This window comes from Haliotis asinina, chromosome 11 (assembly GCF_037392515.1).
Source record: "Haliotis asinina isolate JCU_RB_2024 chromosome 11, JCU_Hal_asi_v2, whole genome shotgun sequence".
In the NCBI taxonomy this organism is placed as follows: Eukaryota; Metazoa; Mollusca; class Gastropoda; order Lepetellida; family Haliotidae; genus Haliotis; species Haliotis asinina.
This window is the reverse complement of record NC_090290.1, coordinates 50171816-50192045: the sequence shown is the minus strand read 5'-3', so window position 1 is coordinate 50192045 and position 20230 is coordinate 50171816. Positions and strand designations below refer to the sequence as shown.

Sequence of the window (20230 nt, the reverse complement as noted above, 5' to 3'; positions counted from 1 at the left end):
ATGGCAGCAGGATGACGACATATCTGCTAAGGTCCCTTGTAGCAGCAAGGTGCAACAGTCAGTGGCAGCTTAACCTGACACAGAAGAATGAAGGAACATTATGCGGCACGGTATCTGTCATCCACACCCTCCGTGCACATAGGTTGTGAGGGGTTCCCATGTATGGCCCTCCTATTCATTAACTTGTAGAGCTTCACAATTTAACCAGAGGCTTCTCACACAGCAGATTGCCATGGCAATCACCCCTAACAGTCTAGCACGTGCTAGGTGCATGGGCAGTCACGATAACATGTTTGTGACCTTTTTTCTGCATCAGTGAAATAATTGACTGCATGAACTAAGTAACGCTAAAGAGAGGTCGGATTTGTACATTATTTATTTCAGATCTCACGCAACAGAAAGAGTACAGTGGGGTATGATTCTTGCGTTGTTGTCTCAACGATATTAATATGCAGCAGCATATTTTGTTTCATAGTCCTATGCATACCATTCAGGCTCTTTGTAACACGTCCCGTGAAGATCCGGGTTGGTCTTCAACAACTCCACTTGTAAGAGGCGACTAACGGGATCGGGTGGTCAGGTTCACCGACTCGGTTGACACATGTCATCGTGTCCCAACGGCGTATAACGATGCTCATGCTGTTGATCACTGGATTGTTTGGTCCAGACTCGTCTGTCTACAGATCGCCGCCATACAGCTGGAATATTGCTGACTGCGGCGTAAAACTAAACTCACTCACAAATACAACGTATAGCAAGTGGTGGTTCGTCGGAGCGCGTGAAAAAGAAACCGAAATTGCAAAGTGTAAGGTCACAGGACGTTTTCGCAGGGAATAAAAGTAACGTACTTTCTCCCTGCTAAAGAAATATGTTAATGACCCCATTTTTAACGTTCCCGACTTTTGACTAGACTGGATTGATATTGTCTTGTAATAGACATCCGCATAACTACCGTCGTAACAGTTTATCCTGGCTTCAGTAACATTCAACGGTATTATGAAAATATTTATCTTGAGTCCAAGATCCAGTCCAATTAGCCACATAAACCATACGTACATTACTTTTTCCATTTTATCTTGAAACTTTGCTTCATATTTTTTATGAGCAACTTGCTTGACAGCTATACAAGAACCTGTCTCGAAACGTCGCATCTCCCGAGTAAGAAAAGTTGTTAATCCAAGTTTATCTTTGTGTAAAGGAAGCCTCAGTCAGTTCGAGATCCACAGAGACGTTGCCATTTGTTATACTTTGATCGGCTCGTCATCGAGAATCCTCTGTTTTTGTTCTTCAACAGAGAAAGATTATCAAACCGAACAGTTCAGGAAGAACGTTGGAAGATGTTGCAATTACGAGAGTAAGTCATTGATTTGATTACTCTAAGTAACAGGGGACATGCATTTACCTGAGGTCTTTCGCATCGATACATACACATTTAGTTTATTTCAAAAGGTTACAAGTGAGGCCTTCGTTACATGGATATTTATAGGCTTGGGTATTTCCTATATCGATGACTACAAAAGTAAGCATTGACAAGAAAACTGGCGAGTCCATAATTACAAACTTTACTGAAGCGTTGCTATGGAGAAAACAATCGCCGTAAATACTTCAATCTTAAGTTAAACACAACACTGAAAACCAAGAAATACATCCCTGTAGAATAACATTTGTAAGCACCATCGAACATGGATGTTTACCCTCTTTCACCAGACAGTATATGCACGTATACCATTTATTAAGTAGGAGATATCACATTTTGCGAGCATACCACCAGCCAAAACCATTGCGTATGAGAAACGGTAATGTATATCCAAACAGATGAAACATTTCCAAAGGAATTTCTCTTCATCTGTGTCCTTGGTTCCATTATTTGCATTTTATCAATCTCGTAAATCCAGAATCCCCTAATTTGCAATGGTATATTTGAATATCAAATCCGGTTCATATGTATGTAACCTGTCTTGATATACTGTAGTTTGTCAGTCACTGTGGTGTCAAGTCAAGTTCAAGTGCGTCATTAAACAACAAAAATTGTAACACAGTTGTGTTTTTAAATGCCGCACACAGACATGACAACGCCCTAGCAAGATACCACTAGACCCTAAACGAAAACACTATGGACTGCCAATAATGATATTTCAGTTAGAGTAAGCACTGTGAACGAGGAAAGAAGTGGGTCGGAGGACGCGGACTGGACACTGGATGTGGTCACTGCAACCGCAGTCACTGCTGACTTTGTCCGGTGTACATCAAACCTGGATCGAAAATGATGTTCAGATTAAAGATATGCTATTGTAATTATATCTTAACATTATCAAAGCTGCAAAATGGTACTATAAACAACAATTTCAGAAATTAGAACCGGCCTTTGTCGTAAGAGGCGACTAATTGGATCTGGTGGTCAGGTTCACTGACTTGGTTGACACATGTCATCGGTTCCCAATTGCGCAGATCGATGTTCATGATGTTGATCGGTGGATTGTCTGGTCCAGATTCGATTGTTTACATACCGCCGCCATACAGCTGCCGCAATAGTGATTGCAGCGTTAAAGCACAAAAAGAAGACACAAGCATATGGTTTGTTCGAATCGAATCTGTTGCACAAACGATCTAACCTCTGCATTCAAGTAAAGTGAGATGGACGTTCACCTTTTGTTCACAAGTACTGCAAATATACAGCAACGCGCTGCATCACTCCATGCAACCAAATGAAGAAACTTCTAAAATCGTTTTGTTTTGTGAAAAAGGAATACCACACAAACCTGCAATGGAGCCTGTCATGAAAGAGGCTAGGTTTCCAGCGATGAGAGCTCTAACGATGAGTCTTGTGATGTCCTCTTTCCTTTCCGGTGCCATAGGAACCAATGTTCCCAATGTAATACCTATAGAGGTGACGGTGGAGAACCCACAGAGAGCGTAGGTGGCAATGACTTCAGTTCGCTCCTGGAGAGATTCAAAGCACATATCTTTGGCTATACAAAACACTTTAACAAAAATGGTTAGCCTTCAAACGTTCCAAATGGCATGGCAACTCACAGACTGACAGTTCACCCATAAATGGAAGAACAACCCGTCATTACTGTCAGTGTAAATCAGGGTTACATGTCACCTATAACAGTTCATCCAATAATAAAAGTCATGTTCTTTACATAACCACCGCTTATAAATATCAAGGGAGACCAAAGTACAATTCACCCATGGCAGTTCATTCACAAATTGAAGTCTTGATCCTTTCACGACAACCAGTTATTACAGTCAAGGAAGACTGAGCTTATAATTCTCTCATCTATAAATGGAGCTCTGAAACCAATACTAATTCTCTCAGGTAAATGCACAGCACCCTACAAGAAAAACTGGATATGACACAAGCTCTTGTTTTGATACCGGAACCGGAACTCTCTATCATTTAATTTCACTGTGACTCAACAACAGTGACAAAGCCATGGGCATTACTTACTTCCAAAATGCCACCAAGGAGCGTCTGATTGGTCGCCTCGAGTATGACGTCACTCCCCTGCCAGTGCCAAGTGTCGTTATGTGTGGCCACATAGTCCAGAAGCTGAATACGATTGCCTCTCAGTATACCGAGTTGGGCGAAACTGATAGAACTGGTGCCAAAGATCTTCATACCTAGCAGCTCCCCCATCTTCCCGCAGTCTTGACTGGCCAGGCCCATCGTGTAGGTGATGGGGTAGAATACATAGGAACAAACTAGCTGAAATGATATTATTAGTTAAAATACTTAAATGCAAAATATCGTGTTAGGTTATATCAAACACTCTGATGTATAAACGTATCCGACAAAAAAATTTCCGTCATAATCAGAAATGCCAAAATGGCATCTTTTGTAGTCTTATGTAGAAATATTGAAAAACGCAAAGGTTCCGTAGTAGAGAGAACCAGTCTTCTTGTATGAGAGCGAAGCGAGCAAATGTTGGCAACGTACATCCCTGGCTTTGGTTCGAAAAATATTTTTCGTGTCAAAATGAAGTATCGCCACCATCAAAGGTACTCCCTCATTTCCTCACCGTACTCAGCAATACTCAGCTATAGGGCGGCGGTCTGCAATTATTCGAGTCTGGACAACACATTCCAACAATCATCAGTATGAAAATCGATCTGCGCAACTGGGAACATGTGTCAACCAAAGGGTCAGCTTGACCACCCGATCCCATTAGTCGCCTCTTACGACAAACATGGGCTACTGGAAAGGCAATATTCCAACGCAGGCCTTCGCGGCTTCTGAATTCGAAGTTTAACTATGTTTAATATAAATTCACCCGAAACGTGAGACCATGGACTCCAGCTTGGCTCCCGAACCACTCCAGAGTCTGGTCAACGAACTCCAGCACAGCCACGAAGGCTATCATGCTAGCTATGATGTTGGCGATGATTTTGACGGAATCGACGGCGCCGGCTGATAGTGCGGAGAGGACGTTACGATGTTTTCTGGAAGACAAGTTGTAATTTTTTTCAAAAAACACTTTTCTTTAATTTTAGAAAACACAGTTCTATGTACGGTTCCGAAAGTATCGTAATTATCAACAATATACTGTTAGTACTGAAATCTAATATGCCTAATAAAATAAAAAAAAATATATTATATATTCGTTTATGATGAATAGACAGAAAGATAAATATTCGTTTACGAGGCAATATTCCAATATTCTGACTAATGGCGCCGATCTGTAAATACTAGAACCTAGTCCAGACCGATATGTCCGAAAAACAAGATCTACATCACCTGCAGCAAAAGACTATAATGAGTGTAAAAAGCACAATAATGGAGATGAATGGGCAATTATCAAACAGTTGATGACATCAAACAATGGCAAGCATTCGTCAAAACGGTAAATCTGTGCACCCACGTATTGCATTAAAAACATATGCTCCTTGCAGAAACGATTTTTGTCTGAGTGATTCAGATGTTAACTTAGTTTGTCGTATATATTTGTAAATAAACACAAGGATGAATACACAAATGAAAGGTCACTCATTTCGTTCGTGAGTGAGTGTAGTTTTACGTCGCACTCGGCTATATTCACGCGGTCTGTACATATTCGAGTCTGGGTCAGAATATCCGATGGTCGACCGCATAGGCATTGATCTGAACAAGTGGGAATCGATGTCATGTGTCAACCAAGTCAGCGAGTCTGACCAGCCGAACCCGTTAGTCGCTTCTCACGACAAGCATGGCTTGTTGAAGACCTGTTCTATCTTCATTGGCATGATCAGGTGATCATGAAAGAGAACAGCTTGAACAGAGGCTGTCAATGTAACTCAATGTACCAGTGTACCTAAATGTACCTCGCCGTTTTGAACTGTAGCACTTCTGGAAGATGGGAGAAGAGGTAAAAAGGAGACGGACAGGTGCAGTTAAATATGTCTTTCTATTGGGTGAGTGAATGAGTGTAGTTTTACTCCAATTTTAGCCACATTCCGGTAATATCACGGCGGGGGACATTAGAATTAGGCTTCGCACATGGTACCCATGTGGGGAATCGAACCCGGCTCATCGGGGTGGCAAGCGAAAGGTTTAACCATGAGGCTACTCCACGCCCCTACTGTCCATTGGGAAGACGAGGAGAGATATAAGGATAACAATAGCATGGACAATCTGACTGAGGACAGATCTCCCCGATATTCAGACAACCTTTAAGTGTGTCAGGTAGGTAGCTCTGTTTATATTCACCTACATATAACGGGAAAACATCATAATAAGAAGAGCATCCAACAAGGCTTAAGGTACAGTACATGAGATACAATCCACGTTTATGGGAACTGTGTAAAGTATATTTTGCAAATATAACGTACGCTAAGTGAATTTCAAACAAGAATACTGTCCAAACATGACAAACAAAGGAAACGCAAACCGGTAATATTATCTGTGTGCACGAACGCAAACACGGCCAAACTATTTTTAGCCAGATCCCCATTACTAAGCGACGTGTTGTGAATGGAATACAATGCTGTCTTGAACGAGTCGGTCAGGTGTTGAGGGCAGTGACAGTGTGATAAGGGTGGCAGTTGTGTACTAGATAACGGAGGAGGTTCTTCCATTGCCATCTTACTCGGCACCACAAACTTAAAAGTTAGTTTGAATTTCTTCTATCACCTGACTGGCACAAAGCCCATCAACCAACCAGCTCAATCAGCCATGATGTATCCGCTGTCTAAGTCATCTAGCCATATTTAATTGTCCAGCCAACATGTTTATGAGAAGTGTGTAGCCATATCTAAGTGTCCCAATTATCTCCACGACTCAATCGATTCACTCTCTCCCAAGTGTCTCTATCGGTCAACCAGCTCTCTCAGGCATCAAATGTCTCAGTCAATAAGCCATATCAACAGCGTGCCAATTATCTCCACGACTCCGTCAACTCACTCTGTCCCTCAACCGGCTCAATCAGATAACACCTGTGTCAGTCATTATGTCACACTACCAGTGTGCCAGTTATCACAACGATTTAATCAACTCACTCTGTCCCTCAACCGGCTCAATCAGGTATCACCTGTGTCGGTCATTATGTCACACTACCAGTGTGAGAGTTATCACAACGATTCAATCAACTCATTCTGTCCCAAATGTCTTTATCACTCAATCAAGTATCAGGTGTCTCATTTATAATCCAAACACAAAATGCACATTGATCAGTATATTCGTGGGCTCCACATTAATTTTCGATTTGCTGTGCGCATGCACAGAACGTGTAAAAATATACACTGGCGTGTTTCCGCTTTGGTCGTATGCTTTACTGATAGTGTCATAACACTCAGAACAAAAATTGTTATGAAGATTATTTAAGTGTGACAACTACTTATAGCTGAGTACATACATCCATTTGCCTATGCTTTTCAAAAACTGATGTGCTATGTTGGTTGAGGTAAAAACTCTCGTGTTTTCAGTTGTGAGAAGGGGATGCTCAGGAAGTACTGTGGTGGTGAGATGTGTTTACACAAAAATTTGTTCACATGAATTAAGCAATCTATAAAACGCATCCCTGTGTTTGTTCCTTAAACGAATCGAGATCACTTGTATTCGACATAAAAGTACGTATTTGTTGAAAGTTAATATGAAAGCAACGAACTGACTCACTCCATTCCTAGATTCATCTTCACTCCATCTCTGAAATATGACTTCTTGGTTTCCGGACACATGAGTTTGGTGATGGCGAGAGCAGCTGGTGCAGACATCACCGCAGCAGACAACAGATGGTTGGCAGGAACCTACACGAAGAAAAAAATATTTTAAAAGTATCTTGCGAGATATATCGTTTTCCTTATTCAATGTTCTCTCTAGTAAACAGATGTAGAAACAAGATTCAATTTAATACAATACAATATATTTTCCCGAATCCGAAAGTAGTGTCCATTCCATGGGTTTACGAACACACTGTCAGTTGCTTGACTCAATTTAATACACGATACAATATATTTTCCCGCATCACGGGGGAATCTCTGCTGAAAGTAAAGTCCATTCTGTGAGTTAACTTTTATCTGGAAGATTTCACGAATCACTATCGGTTGCTTGGTTTATTGTAGAGCAAAGCACTCAGCACATTTCCGGCAATACCGCGGCAGCTATCAATGATACAGAAGCCACACTGTATCTCATGTCGTGAGGTGGATTCGAAATACAGGAGAGTCAAGAGTCTTTTGAATAAGGCCTTCGATAAGTCAAAACATGGAATTGCAAAGTGGACATATACTTTCATACAAAAAATTCTAATATCGACATAAAAGCCGTGTCACGTGGTACATGCAATCAAAGAGAAATGAAAGTGTTTTTTTTCTGATAACTCACCCCAAGCTGTATGTATGACCCCAAGATGCCACCGCTGACGCTGGCGAAACCACAGGTCATGATGGCATGGAGTTCTGATTCTGTCAGATGCTTCAAATATGGTCGAACCAGGAGGGGTACCTCAGACTAAAAGGTACAGTTAAAGACTGTATAAAGTCGAAGTGAGTCCTTTGGAGTATAGGACAGGATACTATTATCTATTCATGATTTCGACCTTCTTCAGGGTGTGAAACACTATTTTGTTCCTTTTCCAAGGTTTTACGTAAATATTAATAGAGTACTTCAGATTAAGTTGTCAAGAAGAGCCGTGCCATAGATGGACAACTTTAAACTTTTAAACTGAAAGAATTCTATGCAATGAATCACACGTTTTGAGAAACGTGTGTGTGTGTGTGTGTGTGTGTGTGTGTGTGTGTGTGTGTATATATGAAACATGTGTGTATGGGTGTATGTGTGCGTGTGTGTGTGTGTGTGTGTGTGTGTGTGTGTGTGTGTGTGTGTGTGTGTGTGTGTGTGTGTGTATATATATATATATATATATATATATATATATATACATATATATACTGAATTGTGGACATAATACTATGACAACCAGACTATATAGAATATATACAGAATCCTTGGCCGAGCACTAACTACCTTTATCTACGACAAATCCCAACAGAACTACATATTAATGGATATGCTTTGAAACCCAGCGACCAGATGGTAACTGTAGCATATTTTACCCGGATTCATACTGAATGTAACATTTGGTACCAATAACCTTCCACTTGGAGAGAAGTACATAAAAACGTCAGTATTAACAGTGAGGAAGGGCAAGGCCACCAGGGTGGTGGGGTAGCCTAGTGGTTAAAGCGTTCGCTCGTCACAACGAAAGTCCGGGTTCTATTCCCCCCATTGGTACAATGTGTCAAACCTATTTCCGGTGTCCCCCGCAGTGACCTTGTTGGATCATTGCGTAAAAATAAACATATTCACACACTCAATAAATTGATAAAGAATGTTGTGGCTGTATGAAATATTCACTGGTGATCACTTCAAGAGCTGGTGTGGCCACCCACTGCACGGAGAACATCTGCAAGTCCTTTCTTCATAATCAAGCATTGAATTCTAGCATCAGAAACCTTTATTTCTGATGGGCTGCCGGCATCAGTTCCCGCAGATTTTCAAAAAGGGGGACCTCTTGCCGGATAAAATGTTCGATTGGGTTCATATCAGGGTTTATAGAGTACCATGGTAATGTTTCCACCGCGTTTGTTCTGGAAATAGTCGATGACGTGTGGAGATACTGAACGTTTTTATCCATTAATAGTGGACGATTGGAAAGTTGTCTCTAAAATCTTCAGCTCCACTTATCGTCTCAAGAGAATATTCCTTGTTGTAACGTAAGACCCTATGCCAGGTCTTCCGTTGAGATTTCACGGATCCTGCCCCACGCCGCACGTGGGACGCCGGACGTCCATCAACAGACCAGCAATTCAGGTGGTGCCTAAGCAGTTCTCATGTACACACATATAAAAAATAGTAAAGGCTCTTTTTCCAACTCTTGAAACAATATTCCATTTGCATAAAAGCTTGAATGATTAATGTAGAGATGCGAGTCACATATGATTATTACAAGCTGAATGATTTCGGTAAACGTTTGTGTTAAGCGAAAATGAATTTAACTCTCATGTGGGATTTAAAACAATCAGCACTGTTGGCGAAACAAAACAAAAATGGTTATTTCTATGATAGACTGTTTGTGAACCATACAGGTAAGAAGTATTGAATCTGCCCCCTACCAGCCCTATAAAGATGTTCGCCGAGGACACCACAGACTCGATTGGCCCACAGTCCAAACAGAAGGACAGGAAAGATCCCAGTGTCCTCATTACAGCCTGGAGCACACCGACGTGGTACAACACGTTTATCATAGCGTTGAAGAACAACACCCCAGGCATCACCTACAACAAGAATATGGAGTTCAATGACAGTGTCACATGAATTGTCAACACATATTTGACGGCAGTATGGTAATTCTGAACCAGACAGTTGGGTGACTGACATCATAAACAGTTTGGATACACTAGACGGCATCGAGCAAGTCACAGAGCCTCTGATCATAGGAAGCGGTTTGCCGCCTCTCATTACAAGCATTATTGAATATTGTAACTATTTCGGTGTGCTATCACCGTGTTTTACGTTTCGCTTTTTTCATCATTGGGAATTATTTGTCAGTCAACATTCTTTCGAAACTCTCCTGTTCCGACATTGAAACCACTGGTCTCATTATGTAATCTACATTTAGTTCAAACTGTGTACATCCTATATAATTAATGTGTAGAGTGTATCGAGCTCGGCGTTAATGAATATAGTCTAGTGACACAATGGTGTCAGGGATTAGTCTACTCACAGCAAAAGCTATCCTGTGTTCCTCGAAGGACTTCCCGAACACAAACAAGGCCCCAGCGTCAGCGTGTTCTATGAATTCTTCGACCCGTTGTCCAATCCACTCAAAAATTCCGTAACCCCAAGACGTTCGCAGTATTAGCAAGGCAAACACAAACTGCACAGAAATGCCCCAGAACACCGGGTGCCAGTTTACCTGGTGGTGTGGAATGTTTGCATTTAGCGTTTTAAGAATGAAAATATTTGGTCCGTCTGAAGTGATAGTAATCACAGAATAAATGTTAAACTGATGAGAGAAATGGTAGAAGTCAAAATAGACGAATACAGAGGACATAACCTGTGTCATGTACGTAGCACAATAACCATGACACCATGGCTGTATCACCCATGTACAAGACAGCATAACGGGCCAACAAATAGTAAACATTTGCCATAATAAGGTTTGGAATCTTACAAAGACGTTTGCCAATGAATGTGTATTGTATTAAATTGGCCACAACGCACGTCCACATATGCTGCCTCAGAGCACAATGGTGGCGGACAGAGGACGCTAAGTCTTTGATTTCCACCATTACCAAATGTATGTCTAAGAAAAAGTCATCTGGAGACATCACTGACATCAAGGAACAAATGAAGGTGTCTTCTTTATAGCCCTGAAACAGACTTGTTGAAAGATACGCTCACCTGCGTATCTACCATTAAAATATTGCATCAGATCCTATGCTGTGTACTTAAAAGAATTTCTGAGGAAGAGTAACATGTAACTTCTTCTTTAACCTGTGTCCTCATCTCAGCCCCACCAGATCTTTAAAACCTTGGATGATGAGAGCATTCCCACGAGGCGCGGCAGTTGTTTGGCTTTTATAGCCCCAGAACCTTCACAATCATTAATACCATTCGACCGCGGTATGACATCTTTTATGGACCAGATTCTATTGTTATATTACACTAAGTACCGATCGTTGCCCCGTCTTTAAGACCGCTGCCTTAATTATGTCTCGTTTCAAATCTGTACCTAATGCTGAAGAAAACATAGTCGAAACCACGCCATGTTGCACATCCACCAACGCTATAACTTACCCTTGCTGGACTGGTAGAGAAGACAAATCCAAAAACCACAAGGACGCCTACCCCCAGCAGTGACTGCATATTTTGGGGGTTGTACCTGACCACGTCCAGTCCAATGTAGACAGCTAAAGCGCCACTAACCAGCAGGTACAGACTTCTGTGAACGGAGTGAGGGAATAGGGGTATGACTTGTGCTGAGATTAACGGGTCTTCGCTGAATTGAAATACCTAGAGATGCTGCATTTTTCAGACACTCAAAAGAGTGCAACTGGTTTTGCTCCAGTACCATCAGCTATTAGTCCCCGAAAGAGCAGACGTTCTTAGAAAAAAGACAGACGTTCTTAGAAACAGACCTTGTTGAACCTGAGGACATGGGCTGACAATTGTTTTTGCATCAGTAGAGATTTTAAGATTTATTTCATACCTTCTGATCCATCGTCGCACGGACAGAGCCTTTTTACTCCCTCTCCAAACGGATGTCCATCTTGCAAGACTTGGGAGCTTGCAGAATCGTTTGAGTATTGTGTTCAAAAGGTACAGAACTACAAATACTGTTACAACGAGCAGGCGAATAGAACCTTCGTCTCCAAACCTGTGTTGTGTGACAATTGATTCAATTATTCTCTGGAAGTCTCATACGGACTTTTTATGTATTAACAGTCACCATTCACCTCATCAAAACACTTGTCTATAAATCCCTGGTTTCTTTTTTAGACCAAGTCCTTATGGTCCTTTGTCATTTGTAATGTGTTTAACACTTGGTCATTTTCTACTTAAGCGCAAACACAAGAAAGTTAGTATCGAAGAAAAAGGAGTCTTTAGATGAGATATAAAAAATGAAAGAGTTGGAGCAGATTTAATGTCTGTAAGGAGACAGATCTATTGCAGCATTGAAAGCAGCTGAATGTTTGAAGGATATATCTCCGAACGTTTTGAGTTTATAATTATAGTGAGACAACAGGAAGTGATTGATCAGCAGATCTGAGATTCCTTGGGCATAGGGTGAGACAAGAGTTTGAAGTAAAGCAGTTCCATTCAGGGCTTTTGTAGATTAGATTTAATATTTTAAATGCTATTTCCTTTTCCTGGTGAGAATATTATTAAGTGTTTGGAAACAAGAACGCAACAAACAACAGTTAAACTTACTTGTGGTACATGCAATACCCAACATACGCTAGGTAAAGCAGAAACAACACGCCCTTGAAACCAACAACCACTTTATCCTTGTGCTGTTCATAGAATCCATTAACTGAACTCTGAAGACGCGTGATTGCAGAAGTCCAACAGTTGTCTTCAAATTCCAGGTCATCATCTGTTTCGGTTTTAATCTCAACATCCTTTACTGTTGCGACGTCACTCTCTGGATCATTTGAGTCCGTCATTGTGGGTAGTGTGAACCTAAGCAAAATGCGGTACAGAATATGATTTTATGCCGTTTTGATAGTAATAGACAAAGCGGGGAAAACATCAGTTATTTTACAGGGTGAGTCTTCTGTGCGAAACTGTTTGTATCATGGATGTATATTATATGGTTATATTTATGGATCAAACGTGGTCATTGAATCCAATTTGGTTAACAAATTCGGGCGTCATTTGTTTCTTTCACAGCTGGACCTGAACAAGAGACACGTGGCTGTGTGTAGTCATAAATGTCGCTCGGATTAAGAAATGAAGGGTTTCCAAAGTCTTTTGTGTCCGATCGCAGTGTACAACGCTGAGAAGGTGTGTTTCGTTAGTGCTGGTGACACGCCAACGAGAAAGACATGTTCGTGTGATTTAGCTGGGATAATTAGGACATTTATACTCATTAAGAAATTACGATCAGTTATTTTCCATAGAAGTAACAGTTTATTAAAAGTGATAATGTGTTAATACATATCAAAACAAACTACAGCCTTTGACGAGGCACAGCCACATATCTGGAATATTGCTGAGTGCGGCGTAAAACTAAACTAAAACATTGACGTGGTTCGTTTTCCCGAAAACCAACGGTCTGAACCTCACCTTTCTCTCAAATGCTATGTACTGTGGGCATTGGGGTTTTTAGGGGACTTCGGTGTATATTACATTTGTGATAAGACATGGGAAACATCGCTTTGATTTTATATTATGTTTTTGTTCCCAGAGGAAAGAATTTCCATTCCAGTGTAGTAGTGCTTATCTATAAAGGTAACGCCAGCCTAGGCAATGTCAGTAGCAACAGGTGCACACGTTTATGTGTTGCAGCTTGGTCAACCTGATTGAATATCAGACTGAAAATTATCTGACATCAAGTAGTTGTTGCTACCATTACAAAACACAACAGAACAATCTTTGATCGACCAATGGATTACCTAAATGAAGTCAACATCAGCCAACTAAAAAACTGCTTTGCAAATTTGAAACTGGCAATCGCGACTTCAATTCCTCACGACGCTTTGTCAAATATCAGTTCGAAACTTGATAGCCGAGTATAGATCATTCTGAAATATCTCCTAGTCGACATTAGGAGGCAGTTGTTGAGAGGTAGGCAAAGGAATGACTATGTGCATTACTGTCGTGAAGTGTCTCTTAAGCACTGACTAACGAGGTCGGTTGTCACAGTAACCGAACTGCGTAGATAGATGCTCATGATGTTGATCATTATTTGGGGTCGTCGTTAAGCAACAAACTAACAAACTTGACAGGTAGAACAATAGGTTGTTGACCCAGAGTGGGATATCCGCAGATATACAGGTAGCGGTCGTGAGACATTGTGGTACTTAGAGCGCGACAGTCATCCGGTAACACTGTATTTTGCTGAACGTCTATGCAAACACACTTGGCGATAGTCGTTAAAGAACATGCACAATAGGATGGATGTTAAATTCAATGAGCCGAGGGCGTGTGAGTGCATCGGCAACTGCTAGATCAACCTGTCGTTTGTAAACTGCATATTTTGCTTCTGACGAGTCATTTCCATAAAGCTCAGTGTTCTCTATTGCAGTATGGGATGATACAAAAACACCCGTACCTCATGATTTACTTTATCCTACCAACCCTGGTCATTCCACAGAATCGTGAAACATTCATTTCTTTTCCCACAGAATGTTATTTGCTCCCTGGTGTATCCCGAGTACTGATAATCAAACATCTCGAGGGGCGCGGTGGGCGAACTGGAAGCTTTGGAAGGAGCAAAGCTCTTTGACTATTTCTTACAAATGTATCTTGGAAAAGCTGACTTAATCAAGAGAGGTTGGATTTTTTGTATCAAAATGTGTATCCTATTCACTATACTATTCGTAATTTCTTCAAGATTGTTATACCGCATATATGGCCGTCATGAGTTCTGCATAAGACTGTCTGGTCTGTGAAAACTATTCCGTTGGGGTAACAAGCTTTATTTATAAAAGCCCGGGCTTAAACATGATTTTTGCTGAAAAAAAATAAAAAATTATAATTCTTGCCTGAAACACTCGAGCACTATCTAGACACAAAGCGTTGCAACATATTGGGCTTACAGCCAGTCTGACATTTAAATAATGGTTTAGAATGTTCGAGTACTTGAAAGTTCCGATTTCTGACAGGTGTCTTAGATGTACACAGGAATAGAAAATCACTGAACCATCGTTAAACTAATCATGGTATAGTAAGGATCTTTTTGGTGTTCACTAGTTGACTCCGGTTTCATGCCCAATATGGAAAATACCATTTTACAAAATATCACGACTTGGAGGTCAGTGAGTATAAGATATGAAAATATTAGTTGCAGAGATGAGCTAAAAGGGTACATTGAGGAGATTATTCCTTATGAAAATTGAAAAGTAAAGCTCACCTGAACACTTTCGACAACTTTCAACAATACGGTCAACACAAGCAATGAGCCTTACACGTTACCACAGTCAGCGTTCCAGGAGCTGTGCGCAGACTGTTAACCTACATTTTATTCAGTCTAATGTACTGGATATCAACTTGTGATGTACGGGTAGAGGAGTGTTGACATAGCAGCTGTTTCCCAATGGAGTGAAATCATAAACCGAGGTCGAAAAATGAAGTGTCATGTATCTTTAAACACAAACATATGCATCATATGATATGAAAAAACGTTTGGTTTGTTGTCTTACACCGCCCACAGCAGTATTCCCGCTATTTGGAGGCGGTTAGTACATAATCGAGTCTGGACCAGACGATCCAGTGATCAACGGCATGAGCATCCACAAGCATGGGTTGTTGAAGATCAATGCACACACATATACTGAACAGCTAAATACAGAAAGCTCTGAAATTTGATTTAATTTTAAATAGAAGAAATAAACATGAACGCTTAATTTTATGCGTTTATATTCCTTGTTATTATAAGTAGTAGATTTGACAGGATATGTGGTTATTCCATATTGCTGTTGGCATTTAAGGTAATGCCTAATATGTTTTAGTCACAAAATAGAGATTTTTACAACGTAATTGTATACTGAAACCTAAAAGAAACGATTGACCTTATTTGCATTGATCATGGAATATGACAAACAAACCCAAACCAGGAATTAAAAATTCTCCTCGCCTGACGCCCGGGACAAATCAGTTTTCATTTCGGGCAATCAAATTATGGTATCGGTTTCGGTTTCAAACTGCAAATACGCCTGGATTTCATTTCTTGAACTCACGTGCCAAGTGACTTGTAAAAAAAATTGAACCCACACCAAACTGTGCCTGAGGCACTACTACAGAAGCGTGAGCATGTTTAAGTGATTCCGTGACTCAGTATTTCCTGGAAATGACGTTTCGCCAGAATATCGAGTAAAAATGGCGGATTACAACCTGAAAAAGTCTGCACACAAAGTAGTAATCAAAGTTTTTTTGACCAGGTCACAGGGGGCTCGATCCCGGCACCTCAAGCTCAGTGGATCACACTCCGCCACATTAGTCAACATGAAAATTTACTGTCGTTGATCTGCGTATTAGACAATGAAATAACAGAAGAGTGAGTGAGTGGATTAAGTTTTACGCCGCACTCAGCAATATTCCAGCCATATGGCGGGCAATAACAGAAGAAGACGTTCTCTGATAACATTTCGTTTAAAATGATTTGTATTATGACATCCTTCACTGTAGGATCAAGGGATTTCGTTTTCTAAAAACAAACATCAGACAAAATATCTCATATAAATTCGCGGAAACTGACGTTGCACCGTGGTCATCTAGAAATTAGTTGTAACTACTTCCTGTCGGGTGTAAGCGTAATTTTAGTGACTTTACTTCTCTGTATGTTTTAAGTGCAGATTGCACGAAACAAGAGTATGGCGGTTTTGTTTGGAATAATATCAATTTTTGTGATTTGTTTGTTGTTTAAAGCCGCCACTTGCCCGCCTTTTGTAAATAATCGTCAGCAATGTGTCAACATGTTCAGCTAACCTGACTACCCGATCCAGTTAGCCGCCTCTTTCGACAAGTATGGGTCACTGAAGACTACTTTCAACCCGACTGTTCACGGGTCTTCCTGGCGTTAAAACGTCAGAGGAAACAGATCAAAACCTACGTAGAAAACATTTAACTGCAGGAAGTGCGGAGAGTGTACGATCCGATTCCCAAAAGATGGGGGGGGGGTGCGTGCCCTGGACATACCAAGAGTTACTGACAAATGTCCTTGGCTGATAAGTCGGCATGGTCGCCTCGACTACATGTCTTGCAGTGCTGATCAGATGATATATCAATATCTGGTGAAAAAGGAACTTCCACAAAAACAACCCTACGAACATTGGTGGAGTATGGACTGACCACTGATGTCGGCAGTGTGAATAATCAAACAGCAAACAATTCCCGTACCAGCTCAATGACTATCATCAAGTTTGATGATCGTAAACATCAATCGTGTTCAACCAAGCAGGACCTCTCCTTCATAGAAAACCGAAGACTTAGAAAGGCATAAGTTGTCAGAGATTGTCAGCGATTGTAAGCACAGCCATCGACATCAACGATTAAAGGAGTTCGCTTGATTAAAAGGTCCACGGAAAGACCGGCAGATGGACACTAGCAATGTTGTTGACTTTCCAATTCGGCAAACACACAAAGGGATCCCCTTTTCACCCCTGTATAGGATATGTCATGTTAGAGAATGGATATTTCATTGTTGCGTTGACGAGGATGTTTGAGGTTGCCAAATGTAGGTTAGTGGTTCTCATATATCAGCCAACTCCGTCATTGTCTGTTTATCCTTCTCCTTATCCAAAGAGTACAAGGACGGGTTCTTCATAAATACCCACTAGAGAGGTATTTTGTTTCTGTATTTGGCAGTATGATATGTCCAGAAATAAATCAACCTCTCCTGATCGTCATATCATTTTAGGGATCCAAAGCCAAAATATCCACTACTAGCTGGTTGACGTTTGAATGAACTTGTTTCATAGTGAAGACGGTCATCTCTTGTTTTGGGTCTTTCACACCTTAAGAACTAATGAGTGGGTGGGTGAATTTATTTTTACGCGGCACTCAGCAATATTCCAGCTATAAGGTGGTGGTCTGAAATAATCGAGTCTGGGACAGACAATCCAGTGATCAACTGCATGAGCATCGATCTGCGCAATTGGGAACCGATGACATGTGTCACCAAATCAGCGAGCCTGACCACCCGATCCTGTTAGTCGCCTCTTACGTGTGAACTAATACATTCAAGCAGGAACATTCAGAACGTATAATAGAAAAAGACATTACACTGTGTTTACTTCGTCTGTTTGTTGTTTAACGCCGCAGTCAGCAATATCTGTAAATAATCACGACTGAGTCACTCAGTCCAGTAATCAACAAAATAAACATCTATCTACGTATTTGGGATACAGTGACATTGTGATATAGCAAACATGACGTCCCGATCATGTTTTCTGGACCCTGGTGGAGAAAACGTTCGTGGCGGTACGACCTTACATTCGTAAGCTAGCGATAAACTACAGAGTTACTACACGTCGTAACGTTACAAACCCTGTGTGGATAGGAACCCAGGCTCGCTGACTTGGCTGACCCATGTCATCGTAACCGAGTTGCGTAAATCGATGCTTAAGATGTTGATCACTGGCTTGTGTAGTCTAGAGAGTATTTCCAGACTGCAGTCATATGCCTGGAATATTGATGATTACGGCGTTAAACAAGAAACAATCCGTGCAAGTTGTCTAATGACACAAAAACTGGATTTATTGAACAGCTTCACATCCATTTGCCCCTTTAATGAACTCCTTTCAACTCACTCAGCATTATTTTCCCCGTGACCGTGTTCCCCGTGGCCGTGTTCACCCGTGACCGTGTTCACCGTGGCCGTGTTCACCCGTGGCCGTGTTCACCAGCTTCAGTCGTGGAGTAGGTTAACCTTGAAAATGAATCAGCATGTGACCGCAATGGCGGTTGCGTGACCCAGGAAAATACATATGGGCTGTACCGAGTTTATATTTACAAAGGAATATAACACCTAGCGCGATCAGCATACACGCGTGAATTAGATTTGACAATGGATTTAGGTAACGGGAAATAGGTGTCACAGGATTATAACATGAATAAGAGTGGTGTATCAACTTTAGTTTGCCATTTAACAGAGTTGGCCATTATTCTGACTGTCGATGCCAGCATGGTGTATGTCCTACACTATCTATGAACACTGCAAGCTATACTGTTGAACTATCATTATAACATTTAAGGAACGCTTACGTGATAATTAAAAGCCAGTGGTTATTAAGCCTACCATATAGGCCTACTATTAGAGAGGCGGTGTAGTTACATTCAGCTTAAAGCGTTCCCCCACACGCCAAAGCCCCGTGTTCGTTTTCCCACATGGATACAATATGTGAAGCCCAGACTCGATTATTCACCAACTGAGGCCATATAGACAGACTATTGCTGAGTGCGGCGTGAAACTATAATCACTCACTCCACATGGCATGGAATGCCCGGGGTTTTCCCCACAGTGAAAGTTGCTGTTTTTTCCTACTTCTGCACTTCTTAACACTGCATTGAGTGGAAAGGATAAGCATCAGGTTGTCTGCCCTTTAATGTGACCATGGCCGGGTAGGTTTTTTCGAAAATTTTATGCTTCTCGCAAATTTCGTGCAATGCGAACTAGAATTTAGTTGTGCTTCTTCCACCATTTTGACACACTTTTTCTCTGGTTCAAACATCAATAATCATACACAGGATTACCAATGAAGAGAAACCATGTCTAATAACCCTCGCCTGATCTAACGTTCACGCCAGGCACGTGCTTTCATGCAAATACTATGCCCTCCGTCGTCGCTTCCCCTGAATGGCGATTACGATCTAGGTTTTCATCCTGAAGTCCTAGCTAGCTATTCTCAAAATATTCGTAGCCCTACGATCTTCTTAAGCCCATTCTTAATACACTGGCTCCGATCAAAGTTAAGAATTCTTAGAGCTACGAACGTTTCGAGAAAACTTTCAGGAAAAGTGTCACTATGGTATGTTTGCAGTGACAACGTACCGGTGAAGTTCACTTCACACAAAGATGTAAATTAAATAAAGTGGAATTGTGACTGTTAATCCTCATAGCTTTACCTTGCCATTGCACATTTAAATACCAGACTCGTACTCAGCTTAGGATAAAAGTTGTTTAACAAACAATCACAGTTTCAAATCGCTATTATTGTTTTGTAATACAAGGGGGTACGCACATTAAATAAAACACCGAAAACAAGTGGGTTTGGTCTGAGTCAGCGTTCGTCACGTACCGCAGGCGCGTTTGTTTCACTATTCCAACTACTGCGCTTACCCCCTTGTAGTACAAAGCAATAATAGTGATTATAAGTCTATGATCGTTTGTTAAACAATTTCTATCCTAAAAGAATAAAATTTTGAGATTGAAATGTTCAGTAGGCAAAGTAAAAGCAATTGGATTGGCAATTTCACTTTATTTGATTTACTTTCTTGTTTCTTGTTTAAAGTGAAATCCGCTGCAAAGAGACAAACAGGACAGACTGCTTTATGCCTACTTTAAAATACCAGCTGGCCATCAGG

The 20230-nt window shown here is 41.0% G+C and overlaps 1 protein-coding gene across 1 annotated transcript; it reads right to left on the bottom strand.

Moving 5' to 3' along the window:
* Positions 1 to 2220: 2220 nt before the first annotated feature.
* LOC137255506 (solute carrier family 28 member 3-like) lies at positions 2221 to 12648 on the bottom strand. Its single transcript, XM_067792941.1, has 11 exons — positions 12413 to 12648; positions 11691 to 11858; positions 11279 to 11423; positions 10203 to 10394; positions 9592 to 9753; positions 7802 to 7927; positions 7094 to 7224; positions 4278 to 4446; positions 3455 to 3712; positions 2760 to 2940; positions 2221 to 2252 (listed from the first exon to the last, which is right to left on the bottom strand). The coding sequence occupies exons 1-11, from the start codon at positions 12646 to 12648 to the stop codon at positions 2221 to 2223; spliced, it is 1800 nt and encodes a 599-aa protein (XP_067649042.1).
* Between the last annotated feature and the right edge of the window lie 7582 nt (positions 12649 to 20230).